This window comes from Tenebrio molitor, chromosome 7 (genome assembly GCF_963966145.1).
Source record: "Tenebrio molitor chromosome 7, icTenMoli1.1, whole genome shotgun sequence".
Taxonomy (NCBI): Eukaryota; Metazoa; Arthropoda; class Insecta; order Coleoptera; family Tenebrionidae; genus Tenebrio; species Tenebrio molitor.
Genome location: NC_091052.1, coordinates 18,836,109 through 18,863,480, shown reverse-complemented (window position 1 = coordinate 18,863,480; position 27,372 = coordinate 18,836,109). Strand labels below are relative to the sequence as shown.

Below are 27,372 nucleotides of genomic sequence, written 5' to 3'. Positions count from 1 at the left end.
TAAGTTCTATTCTCTTCATTTCATTAGGCAACAGTGTATCGCCCGAAGTGGCATCTAGGTTATCCTTATCTTTATTTAAAGTGTCACGCTGTATGTCCAGTAGTCGAGGATTAAACTGTGTAACCTATATCCGTGTTTCTGTCTAACACCTGGTATACCACCGTGCTTGTAATTCATCATTTGTTTTCTTCAACGGTCGTGCTCTCGAGACGTTAGTGTGTGTGTGTGCCGGACCTTGGAGACAATCAGTCACAAAAGCGTTATTTTAAATTTTCCCCGGAGTAGTCGGAAAATTTAATTTTACTCTAGTACAGGTAAAAATAACAACGTAACAGTACCGTTAATTTTTTTTTTTGTCTGTTGCCAAACAAAACTATCGCGCGTTCAAATGAAATCCTGCGCTGACTAGGCGTTGGAAAAATTAAACCGTTTAGAACAGTGTAAAGTTTGAATTTCCCGCCGTTTGACACGAACGACAATTGTTTATGTTTAATCGGGACATAATTGGACATGTTTGTTTTCAGCAAAGGGTGCCCGTTGTGGGCGTGTCCATGATGTCAGATGCTAAAATTAAAAATAGGGCAAGATGATCGTTCAATGTTAGAAAGTAAACATTTGTGAGTTCTGATTATAACTTGTTAACTTGCTAGTCACATTTAGATCATTTTTGTTATATTTGCTGCAATTAATATACAGGCTGTTTGATAAAAAACGCCTCAACCCATAACTTTTTTATTTATTATCCCTATCCGATTTCAATGATCAAAAAACTGAAGATATGGTTTTTCATGCGCTACGAAGTAGGCATAAAATAATTATTTTTGGCGTTATTTTCAGTAACTTACGATAGTCAACTTTTGTCGGGGCGTAGAGCCACCCCCCTCCTTTCCGAACGAGAACCACCCCTGCGTGGGTGAAGACAGAGATTTTTGACGACAGTACCGAGATGGACTCAGGGTAGAACAGTCAGAGTCACACGTCAAAAGTCATTTACCCAACATCTCGAGTACGGTCGTACGGTCCAAAGAATTGTATAAATGTAAATAAACGTTTTACACAAAACGATACGGTGTGTCAGTTCACGCGCGCCTACAGTCAAACCAGTGAAGCCTCCATTAGGCTGAGCAAACCCAGGAGCCCCATTTGGTTCCGAACAAATTCCTGGAGCCCCCATTAGGCCCCAAACATTGGTCCTTCGAGCCGGATCGTATCGACATCGAGGAAGCCACAGCGACAGAGGCAAAGGTAGAGTGCATGCCTTTTTTATCTGTTGATTAGTGTGTACATTTCCTAAAAACATGGCTAACGAGCAAGAATTGAAATCACTTAGAATACGTCGCGGTACAATCAAGAGCGCCGTCACGCGTGTATCTAACTTCGTAAGGGATTTCGGCGACGGTAATATTTTTCAGCTAAAGACACGTCTCGTGAATTTACGGGAGGCGTTCAAAGAATTTGACGCGGTTCAATTACAAATCGAAGTACTCGACGAAACGGCCTTACAAGGCAACGAGCGCGCCGATTTTGAGAACGCGTACTACAACATTGAATCCACCATTTTAGAGAAAATAGAAACCGCCACCGTTAATGAAGCCGCGACTATCGCAAACGCGACGGGCTTCACCCCATCGGTATCAAGCCATGGTACCGGTAACAGCAATGTTAGATTGCCCGTACTAGAATTACCCACATTCAGTGGTAATTATCGGGATTGGTTGTCATTTCGCGACACATTCACGGCGTTGATACATGATAGCAATCTGTACACGAGCATCGAGAAATTCCACTACCTTAGAAGTTGCTTAAAAGACGAAGCCCTTAAGGCAATAGAATCAATTGCGGTTTCAGAGGCAAACTATAGGGTAGCATGGGAAACGCTAATCACTCGATTTGAAAACAAACGCCTCATAATCCAAGAACACGCGTACGCCATAATAAACCTGCCACCGCTGGTGAAAAACTCGTATCAGTCGCTGAGAAAATTAGTTGACGATTTCAACATCAACCTCGCAGCGTTGACGAATCTAGGGCAACCCACGGAACATTGGTCGGGTTTATTAGTACCTATCATAAGTCAGAAAATGGACTTTTACACAAAGCGCGAATGGGAAGCTCAATTGGGTCCGGATCCACCGACTGTTGAGACGTTAAAATCCTTTTTGCAGAAAAAATGCGTAACTTTGGAATCGCTCAGCGTCGCGGAGCAACAGAGCGCAAAAACCAACAACGCGACGCCCAAATCAAATAACAAGACCTCCGCGAATCATTTCAGCAAGGACAAGACGCTGTGCAACGCTAGCACAAACAAACAAATACAGTGCTACATGTGCAAAGAGGCGCACGGACTGTACCAATGTCCTCAATTTTTGAATTTAGTTATCGCGCAGCGGGTCACACAGGTCAAAGAATGGAAGGTGTGCGAAAACTGCTTCCGAAAAGGCCACGAAGCCTCACAATGCAAATCGCGAGCATGTCGGTACTGCAAGGAGAAACATAATTCTCTTTTGCATGCAGAGAATAACGTGCAGACTTCAGTAGTAACTTACTCATCATTCGGAAAAGCCAGACAAAATCTACTCGCAACGGCGGAGATCTTAATTCGCGATAGTCAGGGCAACTGGCAGCGATGCCGTGGGCTATTAGACCCAGGCTCCCAGTCTAACTTCATCAGTGAGGAAACGGTCAAAAGGTTAGGGATCGGAACGAAGCCGGTTAACTGGCCGATAACGACGGTAGAAGGGTTGCAGGGTTGTGCACGGCAGTTGGCGCAAATTCATTTCAAATCGCTTCATAACCCATTCAATGTTCACATCGATTGTTTGGTGTTAAATAAAATTACGGAAGAATTACCGTTATCTTCCTTTGAGTTCGAGTCACGGCAAATTCCGGGTAACATAAATCTGGCGGACCCAGAATTCAATGTGTCCAGAAAAATAGACGTTTTATTGGGGTCCACTATTTTTTGGCGTGTTTTAAGTGTCGGCCAAATCAAGGCCACTCGAAACAACCCACATCTGCAAGAAACGATCCTGGGGTGGGTTGTTGGGGGCGATATGGTTGCAGGTCGTAAACCATCTTACGGGACTCTTTGTAACGTGTCATTGAACTCCATCAATAAACAACTTTCTAAATTTTGGGAAGTGGACGAATATCCAACGAACAAAAGGGTCGTAATTGTAAAAAAGGAGGACATCGAGTGCGAAACCCATTTCAAAAACACGTGTTCTCGAAATGCCGAGGGTAGATTTACGGTCAAAATACCATTCAAGCTAAATGGCCCCAATATCGGCGTCTCCAAAGAGATGGCCATAAAACGTTTTTTATCATTGGAAAATAAGTTCCGAAAAGACCCAGCGTTGAAGCGTGATTACACGGAATTTATTGAGGAGTACATCCGACTCAATCATATGGAGCTAGTACCACCAACTCAAGTGAACGTTAACGAACGGGTGTTTCTTCCGCATCACGCGGTCACGAAGGAAACGAGCACCACCACAAAGCTGAGGGTAGTTTTCGACGCCTCCGCGAAAACGGCCACAGGTGTTAGTCTAAATGACGCGGTTATGGTCGGTCCAAAACTACAAAACGACTTGTTTGATATCATCATTCGGTTTCGGACGCACCAGTACGTCTTCACGGCGGATATCAACAAGATGTACCGGCAGATAATTGTCGCGGATCAACATCGGAAATATCAAACCATTTTGTGGAGAGAAAGTCCAGATATACCGATTCGAGAATATCAACTGGCAACGGTTACTTACGGGTTAAATTGCGCACCTTTTCTCGCGATACGTTGCTTACAACAACTCGCAGAAGAAGAAAAGGATAAATACCCTGCAGCTTACCCGGCCTTATTAAACGATTTCTTTATGGACGACGCATTAACCGGCGCTAACAGCCTAGAAGAAACCAATCAAATACGCGAACAACTAACAAGGTTATTAGCGAGCGGCGGATTCGAACTTAGGAAATTCGCGGCGAACCACGACCAACTTCTACCGGACCTAAATAACGCCGATTCGCATTTAATCAACTTTGATAAAAACGGCGACACAAAAATTTTAGGGTTATGGTGGAATTGTCGTGACGATAACCTAAGATACGAAGTCAAAAGCGAAAATCCTCAATCAATATTTACCAAGCGCAAGGTTTTGTCCGCAATTGTAAAAATTTACGACCCCTTACAATTAATCGGTCCGGTCATCGTCAAAGCAAAGCTCATTATGCAAGAGTTATGGAAACGGGAAATCGGTTGGGACGAAGAACTACCGGAGGACCTCAAAACCAGCTGGACCATAATTCTGAATCAATTACACCTGCTAAACCAAATCAGAATACCGAGGAAAGTCGTTGAAAGTTATCCGTATAAGTCACTCGAAATTCACGGGTTTTCAGATGCATCCCAAGTTGCATATGGATGCTGCGTATACGTAAGGGTAATTGATGCAAATGAAAAAATATCCGTAAAATTGTTATGTGCAAAGTCGCGGGTAGCACCGTTAATAGTTATTTGGACAACGAGTGTTAGAAGTGCAACTTTTTTTCATAAGTGTGGAAGTTTATTAAACGAGTCGTAGACGAGTTAAATAATCCACACGCATGAAAAAAAAAGCACGCTAACACGAGTTGTCCATAAAATTTTTTAAAATTTCATAAATCAAAACCTAATTTAACTGTAATTTGTGCTTCCATTTTGGTCAAGTGCGGTGGCCGGTTGTGGTAACCAAGGAAATATTATATGTTTATTGTTGTAAAATTAATTTGTCAGTTTTATGTCAGTCTCAATAAAAGTCAAAATGAGTGATTCAGATGAAGATCCTGAAATTACTACTGGACTAAAGAAAGGTGGGTTTAATGTTACTAATTGTTCTAATCGTTATTTCAATTTTCATTTTGATAAATCACTTCTCTGTAGAATACGTAGGTATATCGTTCATTCATGGATTAACACCAAGCAGTTAAAAAAAGTTGCTGACGTCATAACTTTTTTTCACTAAGTGAAAAAAAGTGATACTTCTAACACTAAAATCAATGAAAAATAATCAACTTTTTTTAATGAAATTTTAAAAAAACTATTTCCATACCGCGTTTGGAATTAGCCGCAGCTGTCCTATTAGCAAGGTTAATATCAAACATACAAGATATAATAAAAATCAAAGTTGATACGGTTCACTACTGGACAGATTCTACGATAGTACTCGCGTGGCTGACAGGATCTCCGGGTAGCTTTAAAACCTTTGTTGCGAATAGAGTGAGCGAAATTCTAAATCTGTCGAACATACAAAATTGGAAGCACGTAAACTCGGCGGATAACCCAGCAGACATCATATCGCGCGGAGTCTATCCCCCCGAATTATTGACAAATAATTTATGGTTCACGGGACCGCACTGGCTGTCGCAAAACCCGGATGGTTGGCCCTCACAGACGGCACAACAAATCACGGACGAAGTACCGGAATTACGGCAGGTAGTAACCCTTACGGTCACCGGGACGGATGATAGTCACCCAAATCTTTCGGTTATCAATCAATTTTCCACATTTCGTAAACTACGACGGATAATAGCTTTATGTCTTCGATTTGCCGATCTCTGCAAAAAGAGAATAACAAAAAACGGTTATAATCATCCATCGACAGCGGAACTGCAAAACGCGGAAGAGAAAATAATACTTCTGGCGCAAAAGGCAAATTTCGAACACGAAATACGGGACCTAAAAGCAGGTAGACAGGTAAACTCGAAGAGTAAATTAAAGCTGTTAAACCCATTCATTGACAATTCGGGGATGATAAGAGTGGGAGGACGATTGTCCAATTCACAATACCCACACGACAAAAAATATCCGATTGTTTTGCCAAAGGGTCACGTGACCCGACTGATACTTGAGAACACACATCGCGATCAACTACATGCTGGACCAACGGCCACACTAGCGGCGGTACGCGAAAAATTCTGGCCGTTAGATGGGCGCAGTGAAATTCGGAAAGTCGTGCACAGGTGCATCCCATGTTTCAGAACAAAACCGCACGACAATAACCCGATTATGGGCAATCTACCATCGCACCGAGTTAAAGCGAGCCGGCCGTTCACTAACTGTGGCGTTGATTTTGGCGGCCCCATAGTCTTGAAAATCGGCGGGATTCGTAGTAAAAAAACTACCAAAGCTTACATATGTCTGTTCGTATGCTTTTCAACGAAGGCGATTCACTTAGAACTCGTCAGCGATTTGACCGCGGCGAATTTTTTGAACGGCCTAAAACGATTTATCGCGCGTAGAGGAATGGTAGCGAATATCTACTCCGATAACGCCACCAATTTTGTTGGAGCTCAACGGGAACTACGTGACGTGTTTTTGGCTGACGAATTTGGCAACATCGTGTTAAGACACCTAGCGGAGTTTAATATCAATTGGCATTTCATACCCGCCCGGTCACCTCATTTCGGGGGTCTTTGGGAAGCCGGAATTAAAGCAGTAAAGGGGCATATCAAACGCGTAATTGGCCAAACCTCGTTAACATATGAGGAAATGTACACATTGTTGACAGGTATTGAAGCTTGCCTCAATTCGCGACCCTTGTGCCCGCTGACCGAAGATCCGAGCGATTTAAACGTCTTAACACCCGGACACTTCCTGATTGGCACGGCGATGACATCCCCACTGGAGCATCAAATCGTCGACGTTCCCCAGAACCGCTTGACGCGATGGCAGCACCTAGAGCAGATGAGGCAGCACTTCTGGAACCGCTGGTCCAAGGAGTACGTCGGCCAGCTGCAAGAGCGGCCAAAATGGCAGAAGGGCAATTCCAGCGCAGCAATCAAAGAAGGCGACCTGGTAGTCCTGAAGGAGGCCACACCCCCGCTCACCTGGAAACTTGGTCGCGTCACAGCCGTCCACCCAGGCGCCGACGACATCATCCGCGTGGCCACGGTGAAGACGGACTCAGGCACCACGAAACGAGCCGTCAGAAATCTGTGCGTACTCCCCATCGACGATTAGTGCAGTGGTGATATGTTTCATGGGCAATTTTGTGCAGTGAAGTGGCGCAATATTTATCAGAAAAGACTGTCATTAGTTAAGGATAATTAATCAATTGAATTAATTTAGGCCACATACGAGTATTAGGTTTTTTTTAATTTGTATTCGTAAAATGATAACATGTAGATACGTAGTTTGTAGTTATGATTTTTTGTAATTTAATAGCTCCTATAATCTTGTTCATTGAAACGATTGTTTCAATCGGGGGCAGGATGTCGGGGCGTAGAGCCACCCCCCTCCTTTCCGAACGAGAACCACCCCTGCGTGGGTGAAGACAGAGATTTTTGACGACAGTACCGAGATGGACTCAGGGTAGAACAGTCAGAGTCACACGTCAAAAGTCATTTACCCAACATCTCGAGTACGGTCGTACGGTCCAAAGAATTGTATAAATGTAAATAAACGTTTTACACAAAACGATACGGTGTGTCAGTTCACGCGCGCCTACAGTCAAACCAGTGAAGCCTCCATTAGGCTGAGCAAACCCAGGAGCCCCATTTGGTTCCGAACAAATTCCTGGAGCCCCCATTAGGCCCCAAACAACTTTTTTTTTTTAAATAGACACATGTAGTTTTTTAGGCTCAGTCTGATAAAGTTTTTTTTTCTGAATCTAACGATGTATTAAAAGTTATCGTTTGGTCCATAGCAGACTGAAAAAAAAAATAAAACAATTTTTAATTGTGGTTCAGTTTATTATGAAATTTTCAAGTGTGCCGTGAAAAACAATTGGAATACAAATAGCAACAAATGTCAAGTGTGAGTTTGAAAATTTTCAGGTGCAATCTTGAAGAGTTTTATTATTATTTTCTTGGAAAACATAAATAATAATAATAATAATAATTTTTTCTATTAACTTTTTGTTTTTGACTAATTACGATTTTTATTACACTCGAACATAAAATAATAGTCAAATGACGGCTATCCTGCATGACTGACAATGTTATTTTATACTTATTTATACTTACATAAAAAAAGGTTAAAAAAGCAGATGAAAACTTCTAAGCTGACGTTTAGATGACATTTATCGTACTTTGTATTCCGATTGTTTTTCACGGCACTCTTAAAAATTTTATATTAAGCTAAACCACAAAAAAATGTTTGTTTTTTTTTTCAGTTAGCTATGAACCAAATGATAACTTTCAATACATCATTAGATCCAGAAAAAAAACCTTACCAGACCAAGCCTAAAAAACTACATGTGTCCATTTAAAAAAAAAGTTGACTATCGTTAGCTATTAAAGATAACGCCAAAAAAAAAACCATTTTATGGCTGTTTTGTAGCGCTCGAAAAACCATATCTTTGATTTTTTTGTTCATTGAAATCGGGTAATAAATAACAAAGTTATAGGTTGTGGCGTTTTTCATCAAACAGCCTGTACAGGTCATTGTCTCAGGCACACATCAGCCACTTTGTTAGTGGACAATGGTGGTGATATTTCTGCATGAGGATTCGCGTTCTACGGCTGTCGCGGAGAGCTACATAGTAAATAAAATAACAAACAGCGATAAACATTCTAGCAACGTTAAATGTCAACAAACCTAGTATATCAAATAATTGTAGATTTTACAAAATAATATTGAAACTCCAAGCACCAGTAATATAACAATAAAATTGCAAGATTCAAAATTGTAATTTACATACAGGTGTCCCAAAAATGGCGTACTAACTACTTACTACGGTATCGAGGATGTTGAAATGTACATGAAAAAAATATGGAAAACATTTTTCAGACAAAAAAATAAATTTTTATTATTATTATTATCTATTAATGGTAATACAATGTAAACAAAGATGTACTCGTACAACATTACCATGCAACGTTATCGTAGTGGATTTAAAATAATTTTTTCGATTTCCAAAGCTTCTAAATTCTCTATTATGCAGGATTAGATATTAGTAGTGAGTAATCTTGTACTTTGTGATAATATGTACGATTATAAGTAGCTGTCGTGACAATTTAATAAATATATTTTGAAATAATTTACCTGTTAAATGCCACTTTCAAAGACTGTCAAATCAGCAAATAAGTCCAATAGAATTTTTTTAACATTTTTCTGACGTTTACGGTATTCTCTTCTACACCGTAGTGCACCGTTAGTACGCCATTTTTGGGACACCCTGTATAAGTGCAACAAAAGAAAATTAAATACATTAAGGTAATGTTCGAATTTTTCTTGGAAACTTTAACTGGAATAAAATTAATAAGTTTGGACATAGACTATTTTTGTAAAAAATCCCAAAACAAGTCGATTTTAGCTTTTCATCTTGGAGCATATGGTTTTTGCACATCTGCTCCCGGAAGTGCGCAACTACTCGCAACTTTTTTTTTAAATATAAAAGTATGCCAAGTGACACCTCGTGAAAGGTCACTTCGCAAGGAATACAACGCACTATTTGTGATCTGAATATTTTCAAAGCCTGCGTGTTAAAAAAATAAAAACCAATTTGATAAGTTGAATGCTATTTTATGCAACAAATGTTCAAATGGGCACCGTTTCTTTGTTGACATATGGCAAATTGATAATAAGATGCATCCCTTACGATTTGTAACATTTCCGGTGTGATTTGCCTAATTTCATGCCTAATACGTTGCTTAAGGTCTTCAATATTATTCTATTTTATTACATAGACCTTGCTCTTGAAATATCCCCATTCAAAAAATCGAGGGAAGTAAGATGGGGAGATCTTGCCGGCTATTCCATTTGACCTCTTCTTCCAATCGATCGGTTGGGGAAAACTTCGTCTAAAAATCTACGAACAATCACAGCATAATTATTGAAGTTTTTCTTCTTCCTAATAATTGAATTTTTTATACTGATGCGTTGCTGTTAACAACTCGGGTTAAACTCAGTGACGCTGTTCCAAATTTCTTAATGTTGATTATTTCATTATAAGTTTTTAATTTTAGTTGTTCTAAAGCCAGCAATATTTTTAAGGGATAGTTAATATTTGCAAATCACAAGTTCTGCTTTTCAGAGACTTTCTTGTAAACTGTACATTTACACAAATTTAATAGTTCTATCGTCACTCCATTTAGCTATCCTAAAAAAGCACGTTATAACACTAAATAATTACACAATGCAACAGATACTTCGACATTACACTAGGACCGTCACGAAGATTCGGTTTTGATGACTTACGAGTATACGTGTGTTATTGGCATCGTGTAAATTAGCCCTCAAGAAGTTTCAGGATTATTTCTCACGTAGAGATACTAATTTGTATTAGTTTTTTATTTCAATAGAAACTAAGGCGGTCATTCACAAAACTCGATAAGGCTCGATAAGACATTGCAAATTCAAAACCATGACAACTGACATTGTTGAAGCATTGTATTTGCCGTTTCGTTAACGATTTGCAAATTATCTGAGTTTCGTGAATGACTCTCTAAGTAGGTAGGTATCTGAAACTTTGCAGACTGAATGTGGAACATAAACTTAAGTTGATTAGCAATTTGATTAATGATTACTGCCTCAAAAAGTTATGTGGGTTGCGATGGCGCAATTTAAATAAATTTTTCATTACCTAATAATTGCCATTGAAACTGCTCGACGATGTTATCTAATTAGAATCGTTTCGTGTTCTATAAAACCTTTGATGTAAAATTAATGTGATTAAAGGAAGCGTTTGCTTCTGATGTCCAAAAAATAAAAGGAAATATAAAATGAGAGTAAATGTTGCTTAGTCCAGTATTGTGCCTCCACTAGACATGGAAAACTATGTTAAAAAAAGTTTTGCCTTGAATATAACAGTCTTGAAAATTGTTGGTGTATATCCGTCGAACAAGTGTACAAATTTATCCAAGCTGTTTACATATATGTTATACAGTTTTGCAATGGTGCCAGCAGTCGTATTTGGTTTTATTCAATTCTTTTGCAACATTAATTTCCTCTACAACGATTTGGTTGCCGTTGCTTTGTTTTTTCTTTCTCCAAAGTTATGGTTGATTGTCAAAAATGGACACAAAATTAAAAGATGTATTCATTACTTTGATAATGAATTTGTGGCAACTGTGAATAATGGACATGACGAAATTATCGACAAGTGTGTTAAAATTTGTCGAAGAAATTCTCTTGTTTTCTTCATTTCGTGCAACATATCTGCGTTAATTTGGTTTAATACATTGTTTTTTCGTGAAGACATTTCTGAGTTACCACTTGACGTGTGGAACCCATTTAAAATAAACCATAAACCAGTATTTTATTACTGTCTTTATGTCAGCTTAGCATTAGGTATATTCCATTTATTTGTTATGTAGGTATTTGCTAAACAAATTTTCAGGAGTTTTTTACCTAGGATTCGTTTGTGCAACAATTGATCCTCTAATTGCTGGTTTAATTCATCATGGTGCGACTCAACTTCGAGTTCTTAAGAGAAATTTGCAGTACCTTGATGTACACGTGGACAAAAAAATCGTCAAAATGAATTACAAGTACACGCCTTATATCAAATCCAGGCTTATCTACGATAGAATCAGGGAATGTGTCTTGCATTATGATTTAATTTTAAAGTAATTTTTTAATATTAAGTTTACGTTACTTAACTTTTCATTTTATTTTATTTTTAGTTACGCTGTGGATTTAGAAAGGTGCTTTTCAAGAGCAACGTTTAGCCAATTCCTGGACAGTATTATTGTAATTGGAGTTTGTTGTCTGCAGATTAGTCAAGTTAGTCAATTGGTTAAGTTATATTAGGTAATTGGTTGCAAAGTGCAGTGTTCTTACTTTTTAGGTCAAAATCTATAACATTGACTTCTGTATATTGTTTAATTATCTGGTTGTCACACTGTTTCAAGTGTACTTCTACTGTTATTATGGAACACTGCTTATCGAAGAAGTTTGTTTTGAACTATAAGAAAGACGATGATGTACTCATTAAGGCACCTTTTGTAGCATAATAGTTTGACAACTGCAATTTACATGAGCAAGTGGTACGACTACACTCCACAATCTAAAAAAGCTCTCTTGATTTTAATGGAACGCTGCAAAAGACCTATTAATATCACTGCTGGAAAAGTGCTCGAGTTATCTTTAGAAACATTTATCTTGGTAAAACATTCTAAAAATTAATGTGATGTTAGTAATTTTTTAATTGCAGATATTAAAAAGATCGTACTCATTACTTGCAGTTTTAAAATCTTAATAATAATGAAAATAAAGTTCCAACTGTTTATGGTAGGTACAGTTAAGTTTCTTCATAAGGAGAAGTTAAAATAAGTGTGTGGAATGTAGTTTGCAGTTTATTGTATTTTGATTTGTCTCGTTGTGTATAATATAAAAATAATGTATCTGTAACAGTTGCTTTAAAAATTACCTTACAGAATACATATCCACGTTAAAGCTCTGTTATAATTAAACTTTTAACATTCCTATCAATTTTAACACAAAAGTTACAGAATAGGCCACATTAGCGGTAACATATACAGGGTGAAAACTTTAACTGGAATAAAATTCATAACTTGGAAATAGGCGATTTTTGTAAAAAATACCGAAACAGGTCAATTTTTATTTTTCCTTGCCCACATTTTGACGCATATGGTTTTTGCACATCTGCTTCCGGAAGTGCGCAACAACCCCCAAGTTTCTTTTTCAAACGTAAGGGTATATCAAGTGACACCTCGTTTGAAAGGCCTATTTGTAGGGAATACAACGCAATATTTGTTTCTTGAATATTTTCAAAGCCTACGTGCTAAAAAATAAAAACCAATTCTATAAGTTCAACACTATTTAATGCAACAAATGTTCAAAATGGGCACCGTTTCTCTCTTGGCAAATTACAAATGGATAGTAACATGCATCCCTTAGCTTTTGTAACATTTCCGGTGTGATTTGGCTAATTTTATGGTTCATGCCTAATACGTTGCTTAAGGTCCTCAATATTCTTCGGTTTTAGGTATGAAGTTAGGCAAATCACGCCGAAAATGTTACAAAACGTAAGGGATGCAGGTTACTATCGATTTGCAATTTGCCAATAAACAAACGGTGGCCATTTTGAACATTGTTTGCATTAAATAATGTTAAAGTGGTTTTTATTTTTTAGCACGTAGGCTTTGAAAATATCTAGGAAGCAAATAGTGCGTTGTATTCCTTACGAAGTGGTATTTCAAACGAGGTGTCACTTGACATACCCTTCCATTTGAAAAAAAAAAGTTGGGGGTGGTTGCGCACTTCCGGGAGCAGATATGCAACAACCATATACGTCTAAATGTGTGCAAGGAAAAATAAAAATCGACCTGTTTCGGGATTTTTCACAAAAATTGCATATTTCCAAGTTATGAATTTTATTCCAGTTAAAGTTTCCACCCTGTATGTATAGTCGCGAGCAATAAATTTTGATCGTCAATGTCATTCTTTGACGCAATCGAAAATGCTCCATTGTAAAACGGTCGTAAATATAATAATGTCTCATCAAGTTGTATGACTAATTGTAATTTTTTCTACTTTTTTTGATAGGCAGGGTATTTTTTTAATTTGTGACAAGCTAACCAAATTTTGAAATGACATTGACGACCATCATTTATTGCTCGCAACTGTACGCACCGATTTCCCATTACTCCGTATAAAAAAAAAAACTGTTTTTTTTTCAAATATTATTTGGAAACTAAAGTAATGACGCCATCGAATTTTTTTTTACAGAAACATATGTAGTCCAATTTTTACCCTTTTGAGGTGACGTCACGATTTCCTTCCTCGCTTTCTCTTTATTGAAACGACAGAAACAGAAAAAAACAAAAAAAAGACACGTTTGTTTATTGATGGTCACTTTGAGGTTATTTTATGCTCCTGTCAGTTTGACAATTTTTAATTTCTTTCACTTATTACATTGATTACAAACATAACCTTTCGAAGTAATCGTCAACAAATTTGAAACATTATAAAGTCCATTCAAAAATCAAAAAACCACCACCTGTTGCTTTAGGTTGGTAAAATTTAAAAAACCCTAGGTAGATATTTTTTCATACTATGCTGGTAACTATAAATTATGATATTTATTTCATTCAAAATAAAATTCAATTGCTTTGAATTTCGTTCATATTGTTTTATTAGCAGCACGTTTCATTTATTTATTGATTCTTATTATTTTTACTTAAACATGCTCAGAAAAAGAAGACACTTAATAAACATTTAACCTCAAAATTACAAGTGTCACCAAATTTAACACTAGACAGCGTTGCCGATAGTAATTACTAATTTATCGAGGAAAATGCGACGTCGGTGGTTTTTTGATTTTTGAATGGACTTTAGTTATTTATGATCAATTCAAATTTGTTTCTGATCCTAGCTCAAACATACGTGAAGTTACTAGATAATGACGTGAGGATGAACATGTGAAGAAATAGTGTAAAAATAATATACTTTTTATTATACCTGAATCATAATCCCTGTTTTTGACACTAAAATGCGTGCGAAAAAGGGCCTTTAAAACACTAAAGCTTTAAGGGTTGCTTAGGTAACAACAAATTCACCTACATTTTGAACAATGATAAATAAATATTTATAGAAAATTTATAATAGCAACGAAACAACAACAATTGATCATTTCTATATCAACGATTAATGACACAGATCACTTCGAAAAAGGTATTTCAATTTACTTTTTTTATTATAATTTTCAGATTGTAGTCCAGGTATAATAAAAAATAGCGTATGATACACGTTTATAAGGGCCTTTAAAGCACTTGCGACGTTAAAAGCACTCCGCTACGCGTCGTGCTCTTAAACTCGTCGCGCGTGCTTTAAAGGCTTCCTTATAAACTTGTATCATAATATACTATTTTCTAACACTAATATCTTAAACTGTTTTTATAGTGCATTTGAGCTCACACTTTATGTTTCCTATAAAATACGCTTTTCTTTATAAAACACGTCGTCAGTAGTAACGTTTTTTATGAAATTATAAAACACGCCGTCAATAGCAACTTATTTTATAATTATAAGTAGGGCCCGGATTTTAGGCAAAATGGACTATTTTTATTTTTTAAGGCACATGTATGAAACTTGTCTATAAATGATTTCTGGCTTAATTAGAGTAATTAGAGCCATATTTGATTCTGCCTATTCGGCCTAAAATGCCCTTTAAATACCTATTTTACCTTTTAACTGCCTGAACATGCCTAAAATGACCAAAAATCAATTTCATTTTTGCGGTTTTTTCCCAATTTTCGAATTCTGGGAAGTATACGGTATTGAAAATGTAAAAGTGGTACCTCAATAAAATTTACAATGCTTTATGATTTTAAAATTTAAGGAGATGTAATTACTGAAATGTACAAAGTGCAGTACAATACAGGAATTACTTTTTCGCTTTTACGGTTGGGACCATGATGTCAGCGGTAAATACTCCGACAATACCTAAGTACCACAAACCATTAGACTGGACTGGCATAAATTACAGAGTTTATCTGTTTGCCCCTGTTCGAAGGGGTGCAGGTATACGCGGTCTAATGTTTTCTGATACTTAGGTATTGTTAGAAGCTTTAACGTTTATAAAATGGTCCTTGCCATAAAAACGAAAATTAAAATCCCGAAGTGAAACAATAAGAGAAACCTTAAGGGTGTCATTTTCTAAAAATTTAAGAAATATAAAATTAACCATCTCCTCTGAAATTTGGTGGGAGACGTAAATATAAGCATTACAAATTTGTCATTTCTCGTTTACTTTATCTCCGTGCAGTGGTCGTGTTTCTTGTGAACCTGTTTAAAGTGAACATAATGCCGAAACAAAAAATTAGTTTACGCGAAAAAATATTACAGTGGACAAGCAAGAAAGATTTATATGAAATAAAATCAACCCGAGAAATGTTTTGTAAAGCTTGTGGTAAACTGGCAAGTTAAGCATAATTAAAAATATGTCATTTTATATTTTTTACTTATTTGAAAATTTTATTTTTTGTAGTTTATATGCGAAAAAAAATGTCACTTGCAACAGCATGAGCAAACGGCCATCCATAAAGAGAACATTATGACACCGCTTCGGCAAACGTTGCTGACACAGAACTTGGAGGAATCGGCAAATAGTACATTCAATATGGAACTTTGTAACGTCTTTTTAGCTGCCAATATACCATGGCACAAACTACAAAATCCTGCGTTTCAGAATTTTCTGACAAAATATTGTGGTAGAAAAATTCCGGATGAGTCTACTTTACGGAAAAATTATTTACCAAAATGCTACAAAGATGTATGAACATACTATCTTTTAATATTTAATTTAAAATTATTTTCACTTTTAGACTATTGACCGCATTCGGAATGAGCTGGATCCTTTTAACATATGGGTTTCAGTTGACGAAACAACAGATGCACTTGGGCGATATGTGGCGAATTGTCTGGTTGGGAAACTTTCAGAAGATGAACCTGGAAAATCTTATCTTTTGGCGTCTAAACAATTAGAAAGAACAAATCATGAGACAATAGCTAGATTCGTAAATCAATCTTTAGGTAAGGGTTTTTCACTTTTTTAAATTTATTTTGATTTAAAATTTCTATGCGTAGAAATCTTGTGGAGTACCAGAGTTGTTGCTGAAAAGTTTCTTTTGTTTGTAACGGATGGAGCACCATATATGATAAAATCTGGTAGACACCTTAAGGTGTTTTATCCAAAAATTGTGCATGTCACATGCTTAGCGCATGCTTTAAATCTAGTGGCTGAAAAAATTCGCTATCAATATGAAGATGTGGATAATTTAATTTCGAACGTGAAAAAAATTTTCGTTAAGGCACCTTTGAGAGTTGAAATGTACAAAGAAAAACTAAAAGAAATGCCACTGCCTCCACAGCCAATTTTAACACGATGGGGAACATGGCTTCAGGCTGCTATGTTTTACAGCGAACACTTTGATTCCATTAAAGAAGTAAGTATATAAAAGATAAGCAAATTAATTGATTGTTAAACTGTTTTTAACTACTCACAGGTTGTCATGTCCTTTGATGGAAGTTCTGCTGTTGCTATTCAAAAAGCACAGTCTATAATGAAGAAACCCGGAATAAAAAACCAATTAATTTATGTTCGCAGTAATTTTAAAATAATCTGCGAAAGTATTACTCAATTGGAAAAAAATGGGTTACCTTTAACCGATTCAATCAAAATTGTTGAAAACGTATTTACCTCCCTAAAAAAATCTCCAGGCCCTGTAGCAGCAGTAGCATTAAAAAAACTTGAAGATGTTACTGAAAAAAATCCTGGATACAAATTTCTTCTAGAATTGGCAAGAATTTTTAGAGGTGAAGATGTGCCGGAACATGACACCAAAATGGAAGAAATTTATTACAAATTTGCGCCCATTACCTCTTGCGAGGTAGAAAGAAGTTTTTCAAAATATAAGTCCATTTTGGTGGATAACCGACAATGTTTTAAAGTAGAAAATTTAGAGCAATATCTTGTATGCAATGTAAATACGTAACAATGTAAATAACTAACAAACTTGTAGTATTGTATATTAATTAATAAAAAATAATTAGTAAATATCTTGTTGTGTGTACCTACTTAAAACTTTAAAAACACATTTTTTAATTTAATTAACCACAACTTTAAGGACCTAGTATGGCTTATTTTCAGTTTTTAAGGGACTATTTGCAGTAGTTTAAGGGACTATTTTAGGCACCTATTTCCGACTTTTTAATTGCCTAAAATCCGGGCCCTAATTATAAGATTGTAAAGTAGGCAGATGCACATTATTCAAGTAACATTTTATTCATTATTTTTACAGTAATTATTTCAAAATGAAAAGCACAATTGTTGGATTGAAAACTCAGGCCTGTGCTTGAGCTAGAACTGCCACATTCCTCCCTATTGCTTAGCTTGGTGCTCTTGTTTATAACATCTACTTCTTTAACTTCTGCTGTTTCATCCAATGCAAGCGTCCCACCACCGAAGACTTTTCTGGCAATCTTTACTTTCTCTTCAAAGGATTCTTGTCGTAATGTGAATTAACTTTTCAATAAAGTTCTGCACACTTACCTTCGTATCAAGAAAAACCAAAATGACATCTTCGGTTACCTCCTTGATGCCTTTTTTATTCTTCCAGGCTTTCGTACGAAATTCTTTTTCCTTATTCTTATTTCTTCTGAAACGTTTTGACACATTTCAACGATGAAAATTGTTTTTTTTTTTAATTTGTTGATATTATTACCATAGTGCCCACGGCAATCTTTAGAATAATTTCTGAATTTATTAAAATTTGTGATTGTGATGTTAGTGTTAGAAAAAATCTTGAAGACAACACGTGTTTTATAGTTTAAAAATCTCGGTCTATTAAATCCTTGCTCCCTGCGATTTTTAAATCGTCTATAAAACACTAGTTATCTTAATAACTATATTGCAGTTAAATAAAAAAATTACAGCCAAATTCCGGTTTATATTTGAACGCTCCTAGTAATTATTTATGATCAATTCAAATTTGTTTCTGATCCTAGCTCAAACATACGTGAAGTTACTAGATAATGACGTCATCGCAAAAGAGCTAATTTGCTATCTTTTCCGTTTAAAAAGTTATAAGCAAATTTGTAAAAAAAGTGTTATAAAAAATTTACAATCGTCACGAACAAGATAGCAAATTTTTTTTCTTTATAAAATTTGCTCAGAAAAATTAGCTCTTTTTAAATATGCCAAAATATAGGCATTCAAAAATCAAAAAACCACCACCTGTTGCTTTAGGTTGGTAAAATTTAAAAAACCCTAGGTAGATATTTTTTCATACAATGTTTGTAACTACCGGGTGATTTTAAATGATTGTGATTTTTTTTTCTTAAGTTGGGAACATTTTTCATAAATTATTTTGGCAAACTTGATACCTCGAGGCCTCCGTGAATATACAGGCCGCGACCAACAAATAGTGAATTCCGGCTGACTTCTGTGTAACTTATAATACCCAATATAAAGACAATTATGTATTTCAATTAGAAAAACTGAATATCGTTTGAAGAAAAATACTTATTATAATTAAAAAAAAACCAATAAATAGGGCTTTCCACCTCACCTGAGAGGTACCCAATAGATGCGTTGGTTCTTGTGGAGGCCTCGCCAATAGCCCTAAGTAGTTATATAGTGCTGGTTCTGGCTCACTCAAAAATCACGTTTTTGAATCATGTGTTTTGCGTGATCTCTTCAAAACGATAGTTTCAGAATCATGTGTTTTGCGTGCCGTTCAGTCATGTCATGTCGCGATCAAAACGCTAGTTTTTATTTGCGTTTGTAGTTTAGTCAAAACATAGTTTTTGATTCAGTGCATTGCAGAGGAAGGTAATGAAGTTTCATATTTCTGTGCTCTATGCAAAACATAGTTTTTGATTCATGCAAATAAGCAGCATTTTGCATGATCTTTATTTTTCTGAAGGGGTCATTGTGTTTTCATTCATGTGAACATTGAGGTAGGTAGTGGGGGATCATTTTATAATTGCATGCTTAACTTACATTTTCATAGTATTAAAGCAGCTGCATAGTATCAAAATTAAACGATGAGTCATTTCTTAAAATCTATAAACGAAGAAACTCATCTTGTGCTTGTGCCATATGTGAAGGCAAGTTATTTAGAAATTGATAGAAGATTCCCCATTAAAAGATTTATTAAGACGGAAACTCAGTTTGGTGAACAAGTAGTCGTTGACTGTAGTGAATTTAAAACGCCTCTTCCACAACGGTTTACAGAAAAATTTAACGAAAAAGTTATTCAAACTTTAAACAATTTATTGAAACAAGGAAAAAACATTTTTATGGTTAGTAAAGGAATAGTTGGAAGAACAACCAATATCAAGTTTGTTGAACAGACAGAAGAATAAATTTTCCTGGAGCTACACGAGAAAAAAATGCCTGTTCCGATTAAATATAAGTGTCCATCATGCAAAGGTGAAAGTGATATGGAAGGTGTCAGATGTCTTTCTTGCGCCATGCATGATTTAATTTACTAAAGAGTGAATTTGTGTGTTCCTAAATGATATTATTTATTTGAAATTGTATATTTTGTAGTAATGTAAATATAAATAGACTTTCCCATATTCATGTTGTTTTATTGCTACTATCACTACCATATTGTGATGTAAAATATTGCTTAATCGCAATTATGTGAAGCTTGAAGATGCTGACTTAGGTTAGTCATCTCTATCCGGATGATTATGAACTGCAAAGTAAGGAAATAATGAAATAAAACGCTGGATTCTTTATTATAATTTTATTAAAAAAATAAATTACATTTGAATGTATTATGTGATGCTACTTTTATCAATCCAACTGTTGTGTGTGTTGTTTAGTCCTAACCACTTGACATACAATTTCTTTCCTTTTTTTCTTAAAACTTTTTCCACCAAGTAAATATCCGAATGTTTTACTTTCTGCAATTCTTCTTCATAAAATCTTCCTAATATATCTTCGCCCTGTACATCTTTTAATAAATATGTTGTTGGATTAGTTAGCTTTACTTTTTTAACAATGAAAATTTCGTTTGACCAATTGGCTGTATAAGATTTATCAAAAATTTGTCGATGTTAACTTATTCGTAATGATCATCAACAGAAAATTTATTATGTACAGTGTCCGGACGAAATAGTACCGAACAAGTCGACCAGTACAACTTTGCGTAATCCCTCGCTCGCACATAAACACGATTCAGCTGGTTCCCTGTTATTGAAAACGAACCAGCTGAATCGTGTTCATATGTGAGTGGGGTATTACGCAAAGTTGTACTGGTCGACTTGTTCGGTACTATTTCGTCCGGACACTGATTAGGTATGTACATTTGCAAGCTTTATATGAGTATAAATTAATTTCAATATTGATCTTTCATTGCTTTTTTTTACATTTGCGGGTGTAGTTTTAAATGTGCTGTGATATTTGTTGTTATATTCGTTGGTGATTTTATCTAATATATTGACCCATTTATAATTTCCTTGAAAACTAAATTGTACCCACATTAATTTAGCGTTCTGTTGATCCGTTCAACTATAGATGTTTTAATAGAACTGAACGTACTATAATGATTAATTCTACGTTTTTTCATTAAACTTTGAAATTTTGTATTAAAAAGCTCTTTACCGTTGTCAGTCTGTAAGTTTTTAGGTGGTGCTGTTACTTTTAGTAAAATATTCTCCATTGCTGTACTCACATTAATAGAATTTTTTGTCTTTAGTGGAGCCATCCAAAGGTACTTAGAAAAGCAATCAATTACAACTAAAATGTATTTTACCGGTTTCAGTATAGTTAAGCGTTGGTTTACATTCACAAAAGTTGGATGGTAGGTGAGTCATAACTGTACTAGTACAGTTATGGAATCATAACTGTACTAGTACAGTTATGCTGTAGGGTAATATTGCCATAGTGACAATAGTGACATGTCAATAACAATCAACAAATGAAGACAATATCTAACTTTATTCATTATTAATTCAAACAATCGGAACTAAAAACAACAATAATTACTTAAATAGACGGAACTCTGCCATTGTAAAAGTGAACTGCACTTCATAGCATGGGGCATCGGGTAGTACCTACGTCCAGAATGATGAGGGGCAGAGGGGCTATATTTCTTCGACTATATAAACAAAAAGATAAATACGCTACGAAACTAACACTATGAGCACTTACCAGTTCATGAAAATACGCCAACATCACTGTCATTTACTCTTGAAACCTTATTTAGATCCTGCCCTTGTTTGAGTGTCTCTATGATTTCAGATAAGTACCTCCTGCCTTTCGATTTTTCCGGTATTAAGCTATTTAAAGCTTGTTCTTCTTCATTTAAGACGTTTTTCGGTAAAACACTATCATTCAAACTCATTTTGCGAAATGTCTGTTTGTATAAACAACCAAATGTAACTATGACACTCGAACATATCATGCAAGCGCGATCAACTCAATCTATTTGTGTGTTTGGATTTAATTGTTTTAAATTCTCTTCGGCTTATTCTGAAACCGGTAAACTATTGAACAAACCGCGGATGTTATGAATCATAACAACCTTAGATGTCTTAAAATCCTCGCTCTACGAGCTCGGATTTCAAACCGACATCTGCGGTAGTTATGATAGTCATAACATCGCTAGGTATGTTAATAGCTATAAATTGTTGATTTTCTTTGGCATATGGAATCATTTCCACAAGATCAGCTTGCAATGTTTCATTTAGTCCTTTAATTATAATACGACGACGCACAGTGGGCTGAAACGCCGAAAACCTGGCCAAAATCCAAAAAAATTATGTATGTTTTTCAAGACTTTTACCTTGGAAATAGTTGTAGTGGTACCCCTAGTATCTGGAATGACCATTGATAAGGGACTGGCGACCCCACGTGGGTCAGGAATTAATTCCATTTGTGAGCTTCGAATTCGCCGCTTCGATAGTTTCTAGCGCCGAGAAAAGTAGCAGATATGGAAACGCGTGTAAAATGTGTTCCAATAAAGTTTTTGCAATTGTTTTAAAATGGATTCTTCTCTTGGAAGTAAGCAAAATTAAAATGTATAATTCGTTTTTCATTTTATAATGATGTTAATTAGCAAATTAACAATAAAGTCGCTCGAATTTTGTTGGTTTCGTTATGGAAATTAGTTACAAAAAAGCAATAAGTTACGCCATTACGCCAGTAGGCAGGAAACCAATTTCAAATTGTTTATTGAACATTTCTTTAACTATTTACAAAGAACTGGCTGCAACTTTGCTTTTTGAGACACTTTTTGTGCGAAGATGCGCGTAAATTAAATCACTTTTACAGATCCATATAATATGAGCAATAATTTTTTTGTTAAAGAAGTAAATTTTCGATCTGTCATCATATTGTACAATCCTTGATGCACCCTACTGGACAAATGTCCGAAAAAGCTCTAGAGTTGTGAAATAAGAATATTAAAAGATTCCGCGAAAATTTTACAAGAAAATGTGATGGCAAAAAAAAACATTGAAGACGTTTTCCGTAGATTATTAATATCATGGGATCCAATCCTTTCTACTTTGTGAAAAACTCCTAAGAAAAACTTACAATAATTGTCCCTACACATAAGAGAGTTGCTAGACCCACTTTCAATTGCAGCAGCAAGCTCTCATTTCGATGTAAATGTTGATAGTGATGATGACACTTTCAACACTAGCTTTGACTTGCTTTTGTTAGCTCCTTTTTAATTTCAATCTCAACTTTGCATTCATCTCATCCCTTCGCAATAAATCACATTTGTAATTTGGATATATATTTTGAGGTTAGGCTTTCTTTTTTTGTAGAGCGGCATTTCGTATTTTTACAAGGGTATTGCAAAGGTAACTAGATGTAAATCATTTTATTCCACACTGTAGATTATTTAACACAGGATCGATAATTTTCTTTAATTCACTAATTTGTTTTTGAAATCTTAATCTATCTCTAGCATACATTTCCCAGGCCGATTTTCGAAAGTCATCAGTGTCATCTAAATTATGAATAACTAGCTGACCCGACAGACGTTGTCTTGTCCAAATCTCAATACCTGTCCTAAATTTTTTTGCGATCGTTTTGTGAATTTGTGAAAAGCTATTGGAAATGTATAAAGAAAGTAAAAATGAGGAATTTTACATGGGAGATGAATTTTATCGGTAAAGTATTAGTATTCTACACTGATGAAATGCTGGAAATGTGTAATATTCCAATCAGAATTTCATGTCAAACAAAGGATTATTTTATTTTCTCCCATTAAATTTGAAATCACAATGAATCTCAAGCAGTAATATTTACATTTCGATTGCAAGATCGATGTTCAAGTACATAACCCGATTGGTTTGATTCACAATTTGACAACCAGCTGTCAAATAACATTTGTACATGAAGGCAAATAAATTTGTCCGAATTATCCGACTTTCCTTTGTAATTGTCCCGATTTTTTTTTTCGAAAACCCTAACGAACAAAGCAAAAAAAAAAAGAATTACGCATAGTCATCGTTCGAATCCTGAGTTATGGTCTTGAGTTCATACAAAAAAGCACTTTCTGTTTACTCGTTGCTAACGATAAACTCGATGGTAAGTAATTTTTGGTGTTCTAGAACGGTAAGTAAAGTTTATTCAAAATTAATCGATTATTATAATAATTTTTATGTAGACAGAAGTTGAAGACAAGATGTGGGGGCACTTTCTGAAAACTCATAAAGCTCTTGTAGTCGGCTTTCCTTGGCACTGCAATGAAATAGCATTAGCAAACTTGCCGCGACATTGGCATTGTCAAAATTTTCATACCCCGCATTTTCCTTGTCTTCTTGATTAGGTACACATTGAGGTTGTTGGTTTCGAAAATAATTCTTCATTTATGTAGACAGAAGTTGAAGACAAGATGTTAGCACTTTCTGGAAACTCACACGGCTCTTGTAGTCGGCTTTCCTTGCTGCTGCAATGAAATAGCATTAGCAAACTTGCCGCGACATTGGCATTGTCAAAATTTTCATAACACAAATTTTCCTTGTCTTCTTAGTTACACGTTGAGGTCGTTAGCTTCAAAAATTCTTTATTTGTGACGCACCCCACATTCAAAGTTTCTTCTACAATATCCACTTCGTTTTCGGGATCACTAATATCACTCATTTTACTGCTTGTTTTTCAACACAACTGGCGATATTTGCGCACAAAAACTGCAATGGCGGTAGTTGTTTGCAGATTGCTTTAGAAACGCGATACAAAAATCGACATTGTGGCAACACGATGTGAAGGGCGTCGTATCGCATTGCATTCTAGTTAGGAATGTTTTGTAATAAATATTCAATCGCGCAAAAAATCTCATAAGCATGACGAACGTTAATGACAATGTACGGATCTCAGACAATATTGGAGTCGTCGCAAGCTCCTCCTCCAAACAATTGTCTTCGATCCGTACATTGTCATTACCGTTCTTTATACTTAATATACTATTACTTTTTCCAGATTTTTCTCCAAATCTTCCAGATTTTTTTTCTATTTCCATCTCGGGAGCATATCGAACAAAAAAAAACAATCCTTCCTATCGTCAGTTATGATCGAGAGTGCATACAAAAATTATAATTTTTGCAGTTTTTCCCGAATTTTCCAATTTTCCGGTCAACTTTTCCAATTTTTTTTTTAAACCTGATTCGGACTATTACAAACATTTTCAAAAAGAATTAGCCAAATTGGTCCAGCCGTTCTCAAGTGATGTGCTTAACCAAGAACATCATTTCATTCTCAAATTTTCCAATTTTCTGCGCAATTTTCTTAATTTTTCGTTCCGTAAGAACCATCTACGAATTATTAGAAAACATTAAAAAAAAAGATGAATGAAATCGGTTAAGTCGTTCTCAAGTTATGCCGTGACCAAGGGAAATAGGGATTCATTTTTATATATAGGCTGTCTCAAAAATGGCGCCCAATCTCCTAAGGGTCTTAAAGAATAGAAGTCTGGTGAGGTAAATCTCAGTATAAAATTTGATCGGACCAACAGATTTTGTATAACTTGCTCTTAAATATGATGATTTCAAAGAGATGTATCTCCTTTATTACCAAATTTTACAGCTGAATTATATAAATTACTTTTCTCGAAGCTTCACTTCTGGGGGAATAAACTACTTCGGCTTAAAAAAATGTCTTCTCTACCTTGGTGTTTAATTACTAGTTGTCACTCATAGCAAATAATTTTTCATTCCGAGAAATAAAACAAAACAGCAAAAGAACATTTATTTATTATAAATATTTATAATGCAATTCTGAAAATGAATTCTTTTATCTTCTGAAACCGGCACTGATAGTCCCGATGAGATTCCTGGGCGGGGGGACGATGCTGGAGCATTAGCACTTATGGTATCAGTTCCATTATTTTCGTTACCTTGTCCAACAATTTTTGCAAAAAATTTTTTCTTATTTTCTATCGACGACAAAGTAGGAGATTTCTGCTACTTGGCTTTGTTTACAAAACATGTCACAAGAACTTTTTCCGTGACAGCTTCTTTGACATTTTTCTCATCACACTTTGTTTTGAAACGTTGATAAGCATATTCATACACTTGGTTTGATTTTTCTGGCAACAAATTTGCAAGAGCTGCATTTGCTTCGTTTTTAGTACCTGGATATTCAGAAGAACTCACTTCTTTCCAACAAAATGCTCTTTCAATTCGAACACTTTGAAAATTTTCTTAAACAACACGTTGTTATTGTTAGAAGTATGGTAACGACTCTAGATTTCTAGATCAAATTCGACAATACATTTGTACGGGGAACATTTTTAGTTTATTTTTCTTCAAAATTCGATAAAATCTTGTATAAAACACGAGGTAAAAGCGTTTTTTTATCACACGGCGTGTTGTTTGTCCCAACTTTGTCGCGATGAACAATTTTCACGCCTGGTGATAAAAAGTATCGCTTTTACTTCTTGTAATATAAATAACTATTTTGCACGACCTCTATACTGGGTGCCCCAAAATTCGCGGAACAACTTAGCACTACGTTGTTAAGTAGTCACTAAAATATCAGGTAAAAATGTTCAAAAAAATCAATCTTCTTTTTTGTAGAAGATATGGACCTCTTTGTTACACTAAATGTGGCAACATTTAAAAACATTCCATGTATCCCAATAGTCTGGAAATATTTCATTTTTGTTGTATCCATGGAAATGAGAGCGAAAAATCAAAGCCATGTTGCCGTACCTTATTTGAGGTAAAATGGGCATAAAATTACTATTTGGAAATGCTGGAAGTAATGAAGGAAATAATTGCAAACCTGATCACATTCGTTCAGAATTATTATGCCACTGGCTAGTAAAAGATAAATGGTCAAAATCTTTTTTAATATTTAAAATAAATGAGATTAAAGCTGCACCTTTTGGGCCCCCATATCTTGAAATTTAACAGGTATAGAATTTTTAAATTATTTTTCTCATTATCTTCTAACATGAGTTGACATTGCCGCATTGAGTTGTTCCGCGAATTTTGGGGCACCCAGTATAATGAGCAACTTTACTCCCTGATTGTATGGAGTAAAGTGGGTTTTTTCCCCTTGGGCCAATTCAACCTGTTATGATATGTAGTATCTGTGGACATAAAAACCTGGCACAAACATGACAGTTATATAAAGTCAAAAATCACAAATATACATCCTGTAAATGTGACTTTTTACAAATAAGGTTATAAAATTTATGACATACTAATGAGATATTGTCACAAACATCAAGTTAAAGTTCACTTCTTTGATATCTACATTTTCAAAGATTTTATATACATATAACCAAACCGATCTAGTATTTTCATTTTGTTGTTTAAGCCTTTGTTGACTTCTGAATAAGTTGCAGGCACTATGTTATCATTACTTAACAAATTCTATCACAAATTCATGATGAGACTAAAAAAACTAAAACGATAAAACTCACACATAACCTACAATGACTTAAAAACTTGAC

At 35.5% G+C, this 27,372-nt stretch overlaps 2 protein-coding genes and 1 long non-coding RNA gene across 3 annotated transcripts; all 3 read left to right on the top strand.

Moving 5' to 3' along the window:
* Positions 1-1,298: 1,298 nt before the first annotated feature.
* On the top strand, positions 1,299-6,997 carry LOC138135101 (uncharacterized). The gene is made up of 3 exons (XM_069053749.1): positions 1,299-2,607; positions 3,064-4,359; positions 6,546-6,997. Exons 1-3 carry the CDS (start codon positions 1,299-1,301, stop codon positions 6,995-6,997), a joined length of 3,057 nt encoding a protein of 1,018 aa, XP_068909850.1.
* Positions 6,998-11,617: 4,620 nt separating this feature from the next.
* Positions 11,618-12,146, top strand: LOC138134722 (uncharacterized). Its single transcript, XR_011160802.1, has 3 exons — positions 11,618-11,704; positions 11,769-11,873; positions 11,930-12,146. It is a non-coding gene; the product is annotated as an uncharacterized lncRNA (long non-coding RNA).
* Positions 12,147-14,969: 2,823 nt separating this feature from the next.
* Positions 14,970-17,501, top strand: LOC138135768 (uncharacterized). Its single transcript, XM_069054633.1, has 4 exons — positions 14,970-16,217; positions 16,270-16,477; positions 16,532-16,890; positions 16,951-17,501. The coding sequence occupies exons 1-4, from the start codon at positions 15,999-16,001 to the stop codon at positions 17,437-17,439; spliced, it is 1,275 nt and encodes a 424-aa protein (XP_068910734.1). The 5' UTR covers positions 14,970-15,998; the 3' UTR covers positions 17,440-17,501.
* The last annotated feature ends 9,871 nt before the right edge of the window (positions 17,502-27,372 follow it).

Excerpts from the sequence above, each read along its gene's own strand:
- LOC138135101 (XM_069053749.1), top strand. The coding sequence starts at position 1,299 with ATGGCTAACGAGCAAGAATTGAAATCACTTAGAATACGTCGCGGTACA. Across the intron at positions 2,608-3,063 it reads GGAGATCTTAATTCGCGATA|GTCGTAAACCATCTTACGGG; the intron begins GTCAGGGCAACT and ends ATATGGTTGCAG. Across the intron at positions 4,360-6,545 it reads ACCGAGGAAAGTCGTTGAAA|GTATTGAAGCTTGCCTCAAT; the intron begins GTTATCCGTATA and ends CATTGTTGACAG.
- LOC138135768 (XM_069054633.1), top strand. The coding sequence starts at position 15,999 with ATGACACCGCTTCGGCAAACGTTGCTGACACAGAACTTGGAGGAATCG. Across the intron at positions 16,478-16,531 it reads ATTCGTAAATCAATCTTTAG|AAATCTTGTGGAGTACCAGA; the intron begins GTAAGGGTTTTT and ends TTCTATGCGTAG. Across the intron at positions 16,891-16,950 it reads ACTTTGATTCCATTAAAGAA|GTTGTCATGTCCTTTGATGG; the intron begins GTAAGTATATAA and ends AACTACTCACAG.